Source organism: Bidens hawaiensis, unplaced genomic scaffold (assembly GCF_021521415.1).
Source record: "Bidens hawaiensis isolate Kalapana, Puna unplaced genomic scaffold, B.hawaiensis_p1.1 tig00011436_1, whole genome shotgun sequence".
Taxonomy (NCBI): domain Eukaryota; kingdom Viridiplantae; phylum Streptophyta; class Magnoliopsida; order Asterales; family Asteraceae; genus Bidens; species Bidens hawaiensis.
The window spans coordinates 793,369-810,068 of NW_027491890.1; the positions used below are offsets into that span (position 1 = coordinate 793,369).

The following is a 16,700-nucleotide window of genomic DNA, read 5'->3' on the forward strand; positions in this document are numbered from 1 at the left end:
TGCTTTTTCGATATCAACTTTAAAGAACATTCCTTGCGATTTAATTTTTTTCATGCACGCAATGGTTTCGTTTAGCATAATGGGACCGTCTAATATGTTTCTGTTGCCTAGGAAAGCCGTTTGTTCGTCCGAAATAAGCTTTGGCATGACCGATTTTAAGCGAGAGAAAAGTACCTTGGACAACACCTTGTTAATACACCCCACCAAGCTAATCGGCCGGTAATCTGCAAACGATATTTGGTCTTTCCCTTTTGGGATGAGTGCTATAAAGGCAGAAAAGCACCCGTTTGTAATCTGACCCGTATCATAAAATGACTGGAATAAGCGTAAAAAACCTGTTTTAGACCTTCCCAAAAGTATTTTATGAACTTTAAGTTGAACCCGTCTTGGGCCGGTGCTTTGTCACCATCACACTCCCAAACCGCGCTTTTAATCTCATCCAAAGTAAATGGTACTTCAAGTCTTACCCGGTCTTCATCGTTGATCTTTTTCACTCCTGGACAAACGAAAACAGGCCTGTGACCCGTATTATTCATAAACTCTGAAGCGAAAAACTCCACGGCCTTTATTTTGGGTTTTTCAATACGAAGTAGGATATTTGTTGTGAGTTATTTTTATAGAATTGCTAAATTAGTAATTTTAAGTCTAAAAGAAAAAAAATTCAAGAAACTGTTGAATAAAACATCATATTTAAATAAAAATAATCAGTCCCTGCCGGTTACCTGATAATCCATACATCAATATCATTTCTTTTTCACGACCTCTGAACGTTTTTACATTAAAATCCGATCAAATATAACCAAAAATTTTTTTATCGATCTCTGTCGGCAAATCTGTGCTCCTGCACATCGTCAACGTCACATCGAAGCCTCGACGGTGAACCCACAAAAACCGACGGACCAGATCCAACGAGTGGAGCGGCGATAAACCGAGAGAACCGGGAACAGAATCGAATGAGTAGTTGAATATAGTTCGCCGGAGATAGTGCTCTTTCTGTTCTTCTGGTGGGCGGATTTTCCGGCGTACAATTAGCAAATATATTGTTGGCTGTGTGAAGATATCCATCCATAAAACCCTAATCTTTCACGTTTTTAAATCTTTTCAGTTTTCCAGTTCTATCTCATGGGTTTTAATCCATTTTTATTTACCTCACCAATACTCCACCCCATTTATTTGAGACCAAGGATTTTTTTTTTATTTTTTTTTCTCTCCCTGATTTCACCATTTTATTTTAAAAGTTAATTCCAAATTAAATAAAAAAGAAAAAGTAATTACAATAAGTGGGTATTGTGTTTATGTAACTACCTCATCAATACCTTTTAATTCTTAATCTCATATTTTTTTTATTCACGTAAACATCATTTTTTTTAATATACATATTTTTTTAAATTGTATAAAGTGTTATATGACTAAACTAAGTTATACGACTAAACTAAAATTCAATTAAAGGCTTGTAATTATAAAACCTGCAGTTCTAACTAATGAGAACCCGAATTTTTTTTTTTTACATTTTATGTTAACCTTTTAACATATAAAAATTTTCATTCAGAAACATATCGAACATCTCCAAACTTGAATTTGCTGCACTTGACATCTCGGGTAGCAATTTCCACCCATGGACACTTGATGCTAAAATTCATTTGATGGCAAAAAGTCTAGGGGGGGACGATTGGTGATGGTAATAAAACATCCCGAGAAGAAAAGGCAAAAGCTTTGATATTCCTTCACCACCATCTCCACGAGGATTTGAAAAGGGAATACCTTACTGTTGAGGACCCTCTCGAGTTATGGAAAAATATCCAAGAACGTTTTGACCACCAGAAGTTGGTCATACTCCCAAAAGCTCGCTATGAATGGCTTCATTTGAGGCTGCAAGATTACAAAACTGTTGGCGAGTATAATTCTGCACTTTTCTGCATCACCTCTGAGCTTAAGTTATGTGGTGAAAAAATAACAAAAGCAGACATGCTTGAGAAAACCTTTTCAACCTTCCATGCCTCAAACATACTCCTATCGCAAACGTATAGGGAACGTAACTTTACAAAGTATTCAGAATTAATAACACTTTTGTTGGTCGCTGAGCAAAACAACACGCTCCTGTTAAAAAAATCATCAATCGCGATCGGTCGGTTCAAGCTCGTTCCCTGAAGCGAATGTGGCAAATCATCAGACCGGGTGTGGGAGAGGGAAAAGTCGCGGCCCCAGCAGAGGTCGTGGGCGTGGACATGGACGAATCAACACATGGAGAAGGGAATCTTATAATTCTAAACCGAGAAATGGTGAATCAAGTCAACAGAATTCGGGGCGATCCATTAGAGGAGGATCTAGCGGGAGCCAAAGAAGTGTATGTCATAAATGTGGAATGTCAAATCATTGGTCCTGCACATGTCGCACCCCTAAGCATCTCGTTGAAGCTTATCAACGAATGATGAAAGAAAATGAGAGAAATGTTGAGACAAACCTAATTGAGAATGCACCTAATTTGTCATCTCCAGCACCAGAAGCAGACACTTATCTTGATATGGCTGCTTTTGTTGAGAAGTAGCAAGATCTCATGCTTTATTATTTTATGTTTTTTTTCCAGACTTTTATTTCCCTTGTTTGTTTGGATTGTGGTTGAACTCGTGTGTTTTTTTTTTCCTTTTAAACTCATATTATGGTTTCGTTTAAATTCTCATAAAAGTTTGATTCATATTTGATGTTCTTATCATGCAAAACTATTAATTTGTTGTGTTAATTTGTTTTTCCTTATTATTTCTGAAGGAATATGTTTTCGAGGTCCAACATAGCTATTATGGATGATGAATGCCTGGTAGACAGTGGTACTACCAACACTATTCTTAAACAAAATAAATTTTTCTGTGAATTGTCTCATGGAGAGACACTTGTTGGTACTATTTCTGGTGTTTGTAACCTTATTGAAGGCTCCGGAAGAGCATGCATTATCTTATCATCGAGTACCAAGCTAATTATCAATGATGCATTATACTCTAGTAAATCAAGACGAAATTTACTTAGTTTTAAAGACATTCGACGCAATGGTTACCATATCAAAACAACATCTGAAAATAATATCGAATATTTGCAAATTACTTCAAATAAAAATGGCAAAGATGTCGTTCTAGAAAAACTAAAAGCTTTATCATCTAGATTATATTGTACTAGTATTAACCCTATCGAATCATATATGGTGAGTAAAAGCTTTATCATCTAGATTGGCGCATTGATGTATTTTGCAAATAACACGAGACCTGATATTGCATTCTCTGTAAATGTATTAGCAAGATATAGTTCGAACCCAACATGCAGACACTGGAATGGAATAAAGCACATCTTTCAATATATTAGCGGAACACGAGACATGGGACTATACTACTCAAAAGATAACAAGTCACGTCTCATCGGGTATGCTGATGCTGGATATCTATCATATCCGCATAAAGCACGATCTCAAACAGGTTACGTTTTCACATACAGTGACACAACAATTTCTTGGAAGTCAACAAAGCAGACCCTTACAGCAACGTCATCAAATCATGCTGAACTAATCGCACTATATGAAGCAAGTCGAGAGTGCGTGTGGTTGAGATCGATGATTAATCGTATACAAGGTTCATGCGGTTTAGAAGAGATCAAGAAGGGGTCGACAATTATATATGAAGACAATACGGCTTGCATAACTCAAATTCAAGAAGGATACATCAAGGGTGACAAAACGAAGCATATCTCACAAAAGTTCTTCTCAACGTATGACCTACAGAAAGAGGGAGAAATTGAGGTTCATCAGATCAAGTCAAGTGAAAGTCTAGCTGACCTTTTTACAAAAGCACTACCCAGAAGTAGTTTCGAAAAACTTTCACAGAAGATTGGACTCCGCATATTGAAAGACATCAACTAGTTTTGAGGGGGAGAATTATGCACAATGTACTCTTTTTTCCTTAGCTAAGTTTTGTCCCACTGGGTTTTCTTAATAAGGTTTTTAATGAGGCAACTAACTGATATAATAATAAATTTATAGGTCCCGAAGTGCCTAATTAACATCACCCTGAAGTGTGTTGTTAATAGTGTATAATCAGTAGAAATATATCTGAGGGGGAGTGTTATAAAATACAGATATATATATTCATTTTCGTTTCCTATTTTGTCTCCTGTATTCTTGTATTCAGTTAGATAGTTTATCTCTTGTGTGTGTATATAATGATGTCTATGATTAAATGAGAAATATTCTTTTAACTGAGTTTCTTAATTTTCTTCAATTTTAATATTAAATGACAATACACACATGATATTAAATAAAAATCTGCTTAATATTATGATATTAAATGCGGCATAGACTAATAATTTTGTATAATGATAAAAAATGATAGATTAAAAAAGCCACAATTTGTCAAAATGAGAATAGCCCACAAGAAATAAATGCGTAAATTATTGGTGTAAAATATACAGTAGAAATAAGATTTTTCGCTAAAAAGAATAACAAATTATTTTAATGTATATTGCTAAAAAGGATAAAGTATAATAGTTATGTTCCATTTCTCGAACATTTTAAAACAAATGTTATAACTATAGATAAAGATTGTTGGTTCACGTCGCATAAACTTTTTCTGATTATTTTAACTGTTTATTAGATTTTTTGTATCTTTTGATTATTTTGATTGAGATTATTCCTATTTATGTCCTTATGGTTATAACACAGGCGCACAATGTGCCCCTAAAAGTAGTCAAAACGATACACTAGAGTCCTTGCAGTTTAAAAACGTGTAAAACTTAGTCCTTCTGTCAAAAAGTCATCCAACGAAAAGCTGCGATGACTATTATGCACTTTCATCATGATTATTTTGTGTCCTTGTAGTTTTAAAACAATAAGTCTGCATCCCTTCATTTTCATCACCTTTGTCTCCACCATTACCACCACCACATGTCACCACCACCATTACAAAAGCTTGAGTTCGATTATTGTTGAGCTTCAGTTCAATCATTTCAAATTTAGAAGATAAAGATATGTGATAAAATAAGTTAATTATAATAAAAAAGATACATAATTGTAAGTCATGGTTCAATCAAAACCCTATTAAGCTTTTCTATTTCAATTCTAAAAGTCCATTAAGATAGAGACAGATAATTATTGTAACCATAAAGCTTTTAATCAGATTAAGAAAATTGTTTAATTGATATGCTTCTTACCTCGAATGGTGTCTAAATTGGTAGCTTTAAGAGATTGGCCAAGTACAAACGTTGGGCCGGCTTCGAGAAGCTGAAATTTTTTTGGGCCCAAAGGCGAAAATTTCTTTGGGCTTTAAGTAAAAGGAACATTTTGTTGGGTTTAAACAATTTAATTTTAAATGGGCTTACTTGATTATGATTTGTATAAAAATAAGTTTAAAAATGTCTCAAAAAAGACTAGAACTCACAACATTTTTGTTAGATGTCATAACCCTTTACCACTAGACCAAACTAATGGTTATGTAATTGTGTTGAAACATTGATTATACATATTTTTTTCATAAAATTACATATAATTTAAACTAAAAATTTGGGCCTAGCGGGATGTCGGGCCTGTGGACGCCGACGACCCCGCCATACTCCATAGCCGCCCCTGTACAAACGTAGAGAACAATTTGAGAGGTGGGGGGAAGCTTAGCGATGGAGTTGTGATGGAAAATGAACAACTCATGAGTATTAGTTCATTTAATTCAGTTGGTTCAAAACCTCAAGCCCTTCAACTCTTTTGGAGGTTACTTTTCAAATTGTTATTAATTCCCGAATTCAAGATAAATATGGTAGCAGGTTGTCACAACGGATTTGGGACTTACAATACTAGTTCTTACCCACCCTTGTCCTCGAACTAAGACTAAAAGCATGACTTGTGATCCCATTTAGAATAGTTTTTCAAGAACCTTTCCACACTTTTCCAGCCAAAATTTTTCATGTGCCTCTAGATTTCTTACTTGCAAAGGAAAAACACCCATGAGATTCTGTGAACTAGAAGTAACCCTTCCCAAATGACATCATCTCTAATTTCCAATCATTCTGCTTCCACTAAAACAAAACGATGATTGTATTGAGCGACTGTGAGAAGAGTTGGTCACCTTACTTCTGGTACCTTGATCATGCCTCCTCATCCCATTTTCTTTTCTTGATTATTTAAACTTTGACCATACATGGATTTGCTAATCCATGATATGTTCTGGAACACTTGAAAAAAAAAATACCTCTAATCATTGCTGGATTTTCCTAAACATCTAATTCTTTGTAATTCACTAACTTTCACCCTTGTCAATACCCAATTCAAATTTTATACCATCTGAAATTTGTACCATTAAGTATCTCGAACATAATTTAATCCATTTAGCGCCACGATAAGGCCATGCGTAGTGGTAGGTGGAATGGGAGGGGGGGGGGAGTGCGTCACGTTGCGCCCCATAAGCAAGAAGATGAATTGTATTTTAGGGGTGTAGTGGTCGGGGAGCGATTGTGAGGGGGAATTGCCACAATTTTAGTGGTTTGAGAATTTTTTCTCAAGTGATCCTCTTCTTTGTCACTTCGGGGGGGGGGGGGGGGGGGGGGGGGGGCTCAATAATGATAAAAAGCAACTAAGCTAAATAAAAAATGATTATAAGTGTAATTAAAACATTTAGAAAATAGAACATGATATGGAGATCACTAATCATCAGTCTCGTTTATCTTGAACTTCAACAATGGTTCACGGTTTGACTCATTGATCTTGTCAACCTGGCTCGGTAATGTGATCGTCAACTGCCTGACCCTGTCGAAAACTGCTCGATGTTGATGGGCTATGAATCATCAACTGATCTAGGTCACAGATGGTTTGTGCTTGGAAATTATATGTGGTTATATCAGTTAAAGATCTCGAAGAAACGCTCCAACCACCAAATTGTTAAATCTCGGCCAATTGTGCCACTCTTATCCATATTTGATCAACCAATACCCTAGTGTTTTTCAGTCACTACTTGTTCTTACCCATTGAAGTGATTGAACTACTCGTCAACTAATCTCGATCTCGGTGACTACCATTCTTGGCTACTAGGTCAGCAATCGCAATAGATTATGACCGACAAACGCTTGGTCAATCTTAGCAACAATCTCGAGCAAACCCTAGGTCAAATATGGTCGCTAAAATAAACTTGTCCCTTCTCGGGGAGGCTATCTCCTTCCAGCAACCAATTCCTTCTTCTTCGACAAAACGCTTGAATTAACCTTTATATGTCTCCATTGTTATTCACTAATCACTAATCTGTCCCCGATTTCATATGTGAAAGGTTGAAACAATTTATTTTATGTATGAGTATGTTCAAATATAGACACATGTAAGCCTTAAAGATAGTATCTTTTGTAAGTTTAAGCGTAATGATTGTCATGTAAGTAAAGATTACTCACTATTAATGAAGACGCATCTCTTGTTACATAATTTCTCGAACTTTTCCTAATAATCACGTAATGTGCTTGAGAAATAGCAGAGAAAAAGCAAAAGTTACGCACATTTGTAGTATAAATGAAAAAGCAACATCTAAATATGATAATGAAACACGATTGTTACACACAAACTTTAAACTAGAAATAAAAGATCAAAAAAATGATATGAAAATAGACGGTGATTTTAATTTATTTTTAAGACAAAATAGCAAAACTCGTCTTTTACGTTTATATGATTTATTTAGTGGATGTCCTTTATAAAAATAAATTATAGGAAACATCCTTTATGTTTAAAAACTCTATCACCTTATGTCATTTGCTCTTAATCCAGTTAATTTTTTTCGCTAAATATGGTCATGTGCTCAACACATGAGGGTAGTTTTGTAATTTACACAATACATTTAAAAATTAAAAGCCCCAATTATATATATACATGCATATATATGTATGTGTGTATGAGAGTAGAGGTGCACAAAAAACCCGAACCCCGAACCGGACCCGAAATAAAAACTCGGAACCGGTTTTTTTTATACTCGGGTTTTCAATACCCGTACCCGACCTTACCCGTAGGGTACGGATAGGGTATGCATTTCGGTACTAAAACCGAACCGGGCCTGATTTGTACCAGGTAATATCCCCGAAAACCTGAACCGGTTCCATACCCAGAACCGAGTTTTTCCAATACCCAAAACCGGGTTTTTCAAATACCGAAAAATACCCTTACAAAATGAAACATTTTAAAAAATCCAATCTATACCCGGAGAAAAGCCAAAAAAAATCCGAAAATATGGTTTTTTAATACCCAAAAATAGGCTATTCAAATACCCGGTTCTATACCTGACCTGAACCCGATACATAAAGTATGGTTTTTAGAGACAATACATGAACCCGAACCCGACCCGGTTATTACCAATACCCAATCATACCCGAACCCGGTTCCATACCTGGATCCGGGTATTTGAAAAACCCGATTGTGCACCTTAAAGAGAGCAAGGGAATTGGGTGAGTTGGGTGGGCCGACATCTTTATCAAAACCCATCTCTAAAGAAAGCCCATTTGCAGCAACACCGGTCATTAGTTTCTTCTGGGTTCGTTATTCAAACTACAGTACAAACCCCTCTTCATCATCTGGGAGCAGCAGCTATGAGTTTGTTTTTGATACAGGGATATTCATCTTCCGAAGAAGATAATAATAATAAACAACAGCCATACCTCACATCCGAAGAAGATGAAGATGAAGATGAAGATGAATACGAAGATCCAGACAGCCGTGACCGTACAACCACCGGCAACGATTTTAAAACACCCTTGTTCGATCCACCTAATCCTTCTGCTTCTTCTTCGCTTCCGTCAGCACTCGATGCGTTTTCTGAAGTAAGTAATAATAATCTTACTCACTTTTTATCTCATTTACTATGAATTAATTACTGTTATAGACCTGGGTTTGGAGGAATGCATAATTTGGTTTTGACCCGAAACCCGTTTTGATCTGAATAAAATAACTTTTTTTTAATTGACTTGTTCTAACCCGAACCCACCCGACTCAAGTTGCTTGTCATTCTTAAGGGTAGGGGAGTTCCAATTCCGTCTCCAAGTTTACCAACCAAAAACATTATCGGTTTTTCAAAGAATTCATTTTATTTTTAAACTATAATAAAAAAAAATTTCGAACGGAATGTCCCTTAAAGTTAAGTTGGTGTGAATGACTGAATTATTATTAGCAGAGGTGTAAATCAGCTGTATGTATGTTTAATTTAGTGCTGGTTTGATATTGGAATTTTAAGTTTGTTTTATAAGCAGAACAGTGTGATTGTATGTTTTGGCATATTTGATTTTACACCTTGAGAGACCATGGGACCAACCAATAACATCTTTAAGTGGGTGACCGGTATGTCTTGTGCTAGTGCAGTGGAACAATTTTAGTTACTGCTCTGGTATATTAATTGATTAATGTAGTTTTTTGATATACTGATGCTGTATAAATAAAAATCTCCAGCGTTGCTAGTTGTGGTAACATAAATTCAATATTTTTAGGATCTTTGCTTCTTTTATCAAGTAAAAGTTTTAACTTTTATAAGAATAAGTACTTTTTATGCAAACATAATAAGTTAATAACTAGTAATTAGTAAATAGTAATTGAAGGATTAGGAGTAGACTAGCAGTGTTACAATGATTCATGCCAATTTTGCATGTGAAATAACTAAGCTGTCACACAAAAGAACCATAATGATGATATTGTTCTGTAAACAAAGGTAATAAGTGTTTTTTTATATTAAGGGTGCACTATTGAGTCAAGCCATAAAAAGTTAAATTAAAAATTTATGTGACTTTTGACCTTCTGTAAACTTTGGAAAGCTCTTTCATTAGCTCGTGTTAACAGCCGTGGCTTATTAGGGCTTTTGAGTGACCTATCTAACTTAATAATAATAGGGATGGTTTCATATATGATATATCCCCTTTAAACTTGGTATAGTCGGTATAGTATCGTATTTACCCAATAAAAGATTACAATATCAAATATACCATTTTTAGTTTATGATATTCATATATACTCTTCCCTTAAAACTTGCATTTGCATATGAGGTTGGAATGTGTGGAGAAACAGAAGGGTAGTATTTTCAATGGGTAGATCTGATTCTGATTTTTCGGTTTGGTAAATATGATATTATGCTTGTTTTCAGGGGTATATATGTCCTATGAAATTGTCTCGTCTAAGCATTCGTTATGTTGTCATAATCTTAATCTACATGAACAAGTAAAAGTGTTTTACCATACCTCTCACGTAAAACTTATTATACTTTTTTTTAAATTATTGGAGATTTCAAGACCGCCACAGTTTCTGAACAATTCTGTTGGAGAATCCGCATCTGCAAACAAAGATAATGATGGTCAACTATGGCGGCATGGTCATCGCAAAAATCGTAGAGATAAAAATGACATACCTGAAGGTAAGACCATTTTTTGTGCAAATTGGTAATATTGTAAATTTTATGAGCAATCATCTTGTTTTAGTTTACAATATGAGACTTCATGAATGTTTTTTTTCATATTATAGGGGCTGTAGTGCAGGCTAAAGCTCAATTAGTTGGAATCCGTGACAGAGTTAGCAGTGAAGCCTCCAACGCATCTTCAACCGAGCCTCGAGGATCTGCAAAACATGTCATAACCGCAACTAATCCAAATGCCGAAGATGCTGCAGATCTTTTGAGGTACTATTTAAATATTTTATGTGAAGACAAATTTGATGTTTGTAAATTTTATATAAGGTCATCTTATGGTTCCACTGGTTGGTACGGTATTGGTGGTGCCCGTGAATTTTCAGTAATAAGTAATAACATTGTTTTTTTCCACAGGATGTGTGTGCAGTGTGGGATACCGAAGACGTTTTCTAATGCACGAGGGATGGTATGCCCTATGTGTGGGGACCGCCCTGTCAAAGAGACGGATGAACAGAAGAAGAAAGGGTCCATGATAAAAGACAAGGAAAAGAATAAACGAATGAAAGGACAGTCATCACACGCGACATGGAAAAGTGAAACGGAAATGCAGCTGCGACAACAGTTTGATTAGCATAAGCTGCTTCTCGAATTTGTCGGCTTGTGATGTATGATCTGTTTTATAATCAAGTTAGGTGTTTTTGAATTTAGAACTTTTATTATCAAGAGATTGTTGCATGTACTATTCTGTAACCTGATTGGCAATGACATGATTCTACTTTATTCTAACACTTTTCAGCAAAACAAATAAACTTGAATGTTTGTAGAACTTTTTACATCAATGTTAAATTTTTTGTTTACTGGTTCGCTCATTTGACTTCATTTTAGTACTCATGATTTTAGTTTATAGATACTAAACTTCGTCACCCGACCAATCACATTGCATTGTTTAACCCAAATCATGACTTGTTTATTAAACATATTAGAGAATTGTTTAACCCAAAACATGACTTCTTGCATATCTGTTTGTTTTCATATCCTATTAAATTTGCACCACAATCAAACCAACCATAGACTGCTGCTTAATTCAAACATAACATTATTTCATCACATCAGCAGCGTAGCGATACTTTTTTCCAAGTTACAACACTACTTACAAAACCAACAGAGCCCCGCATTTAAAACGCAAAGAACTCGGGGTCATTTTAAAGGTTATACACCATACCAGGACAGGCTGGGCCACTTGGATGATTCTGTAAAAACAAAAGGATATACACCAAGAAATTGTAAAAGCCTAACCCATCGTATATGTTGTAAATCCATGACGGATCGGGCGGGGCTTCTTGGATGATTTTATACATTATATAACACAAGACTATATAAACAATAACTATGTCCTAGTTTCTGTCGCCACACATCGTGTCATTTGATCCACTTGCAGCTTTTTCCTCACAAACTTGGCTCTCTGTTAATACAGATCCATGGTTCTGCTCATCATGAAGATGGTAGTTTTATAAGAATTGGGCGTATATAATCTATAATTGTTGGAAAAAGAATTTGCTAGAAAGTATGTTTTATTTACCAGATTATGCTTGGGAGGAAATGTAGGAAGCTTAAGTGATTCTGAAGGCCTATGAAACAATAGATGTGCTACTGACCGATCTATAGGATTTGTATCAGTTTCCATATCCATGAATCCACTGCACCTATAATCAGAATATTAACAAGATTAGGAGAAAGAAAAAGGCAAGTTAAGTAAATGAACTCAATCACTCATGAGCCACTTCCAGCAGAAAATAGATAATATTTAAGGTGAACTAGCCACGTGCTATATTGAAGATAATTATTAATTATTAATTAAAAATTAAAATATAGAGAAAGTGATGTACTTGTTATTCCTTTCAGACATTAAAGGCCCGCCAAGATCATTAACATCCGTGGCACCGCTACCTAGACTTGGATTATTATGCCGCTGCTCTGCACTTCTAGCCAGACGGTACAAACTGTCCCTAATGCATAACTTGGTTCTCAAATCCAACTGAAAAGCACACCGGTTAAAATCAAACTGCTTTAGAAATCTGATCTAGACTATAGAAAGAAAAAGAAAAAAAAAATCACGTGAATCCCACCTGGAAAAAGGCACATGTAAGATCAGATAGCTGGTCAAAACAGGTTGTTTTAGAAAACTATCAATTTGTTTCAGGTCAAAGCTTCTACCTTTTGTTTAGAGATTAGAACAATCCTAATAAAACTAACTCACATGCTAAACCTCACATCATGTAAGAAATAAAGCTTATTGCCTGAATTTTGTAGCCATAACAGCATGTGGTTATTTGATAGCTAACGTGTTCTGCACACAACCATTCTGCTTTTGTTGCACACAACCATTCTGATGTTCGTGTGATTCAATATCTACCTCACAAACATAAAATCATCTGATTTCTATATACCTGCTTGTGTAATTTATGCTTATCATAGCTCATGGGTTTGATTCAAATTATTACATACGCTGTTTGCTAAGGGTTAAGTTAACTTTTGGGTTCAATTATATCTATCATTACATTATTTTGGGCCGCACATCAATTGGCATGATGACCAAACTGAACCACCCCCGACCATTGCTTGCCACCACCATTTATCGGTCATCGCCTCCACCACCACCGCCAACGCAACCTCCACCACCACCGGCGGCGCCCACCCCAACTGGCTCCAAAACCCCCGCGACGCCACCGCCTCCCACCACTGGCTATATCATTACCACCAATACCTGTCGCCACTAGCCGGCATAAAAAATCATGTATATATCGGGTAAACCTATTTTGATACTTCTATTTATAAAACTTCACATTTCAACCCAACCTAATTTTAGTCCAACTCCATTTTGACACGACAAAAGTGATACTTTTTTAAAATGGTTTGTTTTGACCCAAATTCATTTTCGGTCAAACCCGTTCTGACCCAGCACCCAACCCACCCGTTTTGCCTGGTTTAGTCACTAGCAATTGTAATGAACTATACTAAAAAACCAAGGAATCATAGAGATTGCCATGAATATAGCAATATCATCATACTGTTCCATAGCCTGTTTTAACTGGCGGAAACTAGTGGCTTCAAGTGAGATTTCATTCAACTCAGAACTAACAGAACTTTCCGGTACATTTAACAAATCTATATCCATTCGTTTCTGATCTCCATCAATACCCCTTTGACTTCCATGTTCCTTACTCAATAAATTACCTTGCTTTTCATCAGAAAAGACACCTTTTGAAGACTGAAACACCATACCCATCTGTCTCGGGCTTCCAACGGTTAAGGGCTGAAATCCTTGTAACTGTTTTCGCTCATCCATTGAAGATTCACCAGAACTCTGGTTAGATGCATAGGATGACCCCATTGGGGAATGAGACTTAAGACCCTTATGTTCAGATTTAATGCCAGACAACATTGGAACAGAAGTAGTTTGATGAGGATAATCTGGAGGTAGATAACATGTGTTGCCCTGAATGTGACCAAAATAATCAAACTGCTGCCAGTTTTGGTCAGATTTATTGTTTGAAGACAGCCGGACTGACATTGCTTCTGGGATCACTGATTCGATTAAAGGAACCTTTATCATTTCCTTCAGTTTTATTATTATGTTTTGACTGCTTTTTCTGCATATTGATCTGCCAAAAGTATACACAAACGAAACTTTAAGATTATTCAAATGGTACGAATGAATGTTTATCAAGTTTGTTGTCACAAATAGAAAATCCACTAACCTGATCATTGAAATTAAGGTCATCTTTGCTTTCAGAGATACAGCTAGACCTGTGATTATTTGATTCTGTAGAATCATGATCCGTATGTAATATGTTCTTTAAACCACTTGGCTCAGGAAATTGGAATTTATAATCCATCTTTAATGCTTCTTCAGTACCATCAATTTGATCTGATGTAAAACCAGCCAAGTGATGAATCACAATCCTGTGTATGCAAACATATATAATGTTATAAACTATTGCATTATTTGCATAAACATAAGGAAAACATTTTTTTAATATAAAGTAAGATCAACCTTAACATCTTGCCAACATCCTCAAAGTTTCCTATATCAGACCAGTTGTAGTATAAAAGGTCGCCTGATTCCTTATCCTCGCAATTATTGACAGCAAAACAAAGATTTCCTTGGAAACCTGTGTTAGTGGATAACTGTACGAGTTATTATCACCTGTACCTGATGTGACATAGCTACTTTTGAAGCAATCATCTTCCATTCTTATGTCATCGGATGCTAAATTAGGCATGTCTTTTACAATCTCACCATCACATGAACCGTTAAATACACCATGTGATGCATGAGATGGTGATTCCTTTTCCATCATTTTCTTTTTCTTATCTAATGGCTTAGAATCTTTTTCTTCCTTTTGTTGGCAAATAGTATGGGAAGCATCAAGTTTACAGTGGTACTCAAAACAGTTGTTTCATGCTGAAGTTTTCTACAGTTGTCTCCTTCAGATGAATGTTTACTTGACCGAGCATTAGTAGGGTGTGGTACTATATGGTCATCGCCTCGGTCAAATTCATCCCATATAATATCTCCAAGCTACAAAAACAGTCAGAAAAGTAGCTGCAATAACTAAAGCTTCAGAATACTTCTATTAAGTTTTATACAAACTGGAAGAAAGTCAAAAAATTCATAGGTCTACATGAATTATTTCACAGTTTAAATGAATGGAACGATCAATAGCTTCTAGACATCATTGCAAATAAGGCTTCTAAAAGGTAAAATTCATTTTTTTTATGAACTTGTAAATGCCCATTATGTCTTTCTGGTGAAGAAAAAAATGACGCATCTGTCACTTTCATGCTTAAGCAGTTAAGCTGTTCTTTTTGCTGTCCTCAACAATAATATGTTTTTCAAAGGCTAAGCTTATCAAAGCATCAAATCCTTCTTAGTTGCATATAATATTAAGGAAGATACCATGATGGCATGATGTCTATTATCTACAACAAACAAGATCCTTACTAATGCTGTATTATTTACATGGTTTTACTTGGTAGCAGTAAAATCATGGTTTCAATTGATAAAAGTAAAATCAAGATTAGAAACTGTGATAGTTTGGATTTCACATGACCTATGATCTTAAAAGCTTATGAATTTTAATAATTTATCTCCTATTGTTCACTGAGGAGGTTAAAGATAAACACGGACAAGAGTGATATTAATACTTCAGGATACAACATGATATATTGTTCAACAAGTGATATTAAACTCTCAAGATACTGTTAGCTAAAACTCTTCCATACCAAGAGATGAAAAAGAACAGCTAAAATTTCTATGAGATATCAAATAAAAATAACATTTCCACTCTCTTCTCATATAAGCAATGGAAAAAAAACATGCTACAGTTGATCAGCAAAACATGAACAACTAACGTCAACTAAAAGAAAGCATTAAAGTTACTACCTCATACAAAGACAAGCCTGACATTCCTTCAAAATCTTCTATCCGGCACTGATAATACAGCTCACATCAAAATCAAACCTCATAACTAGGTAGCTAGCCCAAGGTAAGTACACTGTCAAAACACGAAATGAATCTTACCTGATCCAATACGATGTTTCCCACGGATTTTCGAGATGAACGAACCACGTCTTGATCTTCTTCCTCTTCTGCGGCTGCGCCGGCGACCTGCACTGTCGAGACCTGCAATGGTTTTGGGGGTGTGGAGGCGACTGCTAAGATATCCTGAGGATTTCTTATTCACAGACACAAAAAGTGGTGGTGGCTCTTACTGAGCATGCCCCCTGATAAGGAGGTGGAGACCTCCTTATATAGAGTCTCATGGCCACCATCATGGTACCCTAATGGGCCTAGCCCAGTTAGGGTTACCTCCACAAAACTCCCTCGGCCCAATAACATCGTATTAGTCCATGTAATGAAATAAGCCAAACATAATAGATTTAGGGTCGTAGAACCGGGTTTTAGTACCATACCCCTACAAGCCCCCCCCAAGTCCAGTGTTGCTCCTGGGCGCGCAAGCGTCTAGGTGGAGCACTGGACTTTATAAGGTGTGAGGCGGTTTTTTCCCTTTTCTTTGGCCTTGTCTTTATTGTTTGAGGTTTGAGAGGCTTTCTTCATGATGGTGACATGTTGTAATAAAAGCCTGCGCCGCGAGGCGACTTACAAGCTATAATAATAATGAAGCTCGCGCGTGGGGCGACTTACGAGCTATAATAATAATGGAGCAGGCGCGAGAAGCGACTTACGAGCTAAAATAATAATGGAGCTGGCGCGAGAAGCGACTTACGAGCTAAAATAATAATGGAGCTGGCGCGAGAAGCGAC

General features: G+C 36.1%; 1 protein-coding gene and 1 pseudogene across 2 annotated transcripts; one reads left to right on the top strand and one right to left on the bottom strand.

The window, feature by feature from the left end:
• The first annotated feature begins 8,538 nt into the window (after window positions 1-8,538).
• LOC143537925 (uncharacterized) lies at window positions 8,539-11,164 on the top strand. Its single transcript, XM_077031593.1, has 4 exons — window positions 8,539-8,808; window positions 10,253-10,382; window positions 10,490-10,643; window positions 10,788-11,164. The coding sequence occupies exons 1-4, from the start codon at window positions 8,578-8,580 to the stop codon at window positions 11,002-11,004; spliced, it is 732 nt and encodes a 243-aa protein (XP_076887708.1). The 5' UTR covers window positions 8,539-8,577; the 3' UTR covers window positions 11,005-11,164.
• A 262-nt stretch (window positions 11,165-11,426) lies between these two features.
• On the bottom strand, window positions 11,427-15,926 carry LOC143537926 (protein LNK1-like; annotated as a pseudogene). The gene is made up of 6 exons (XR_013136164.1): window positions 15,820-15,926; window positions 14,132-14,955; window positions 13,445-14,035; window positions 12,260-12,412; window positions 11,953-12,070; window positions 11,427-11,857 (listed from the first exon to the last, which is right to left on the bottom strand). The product of XR_013136164.1 is annotated as a protein LNK1-like (transcript).
• Window positions 15,927-16,700: the final 774 nt, after the last annotated feature.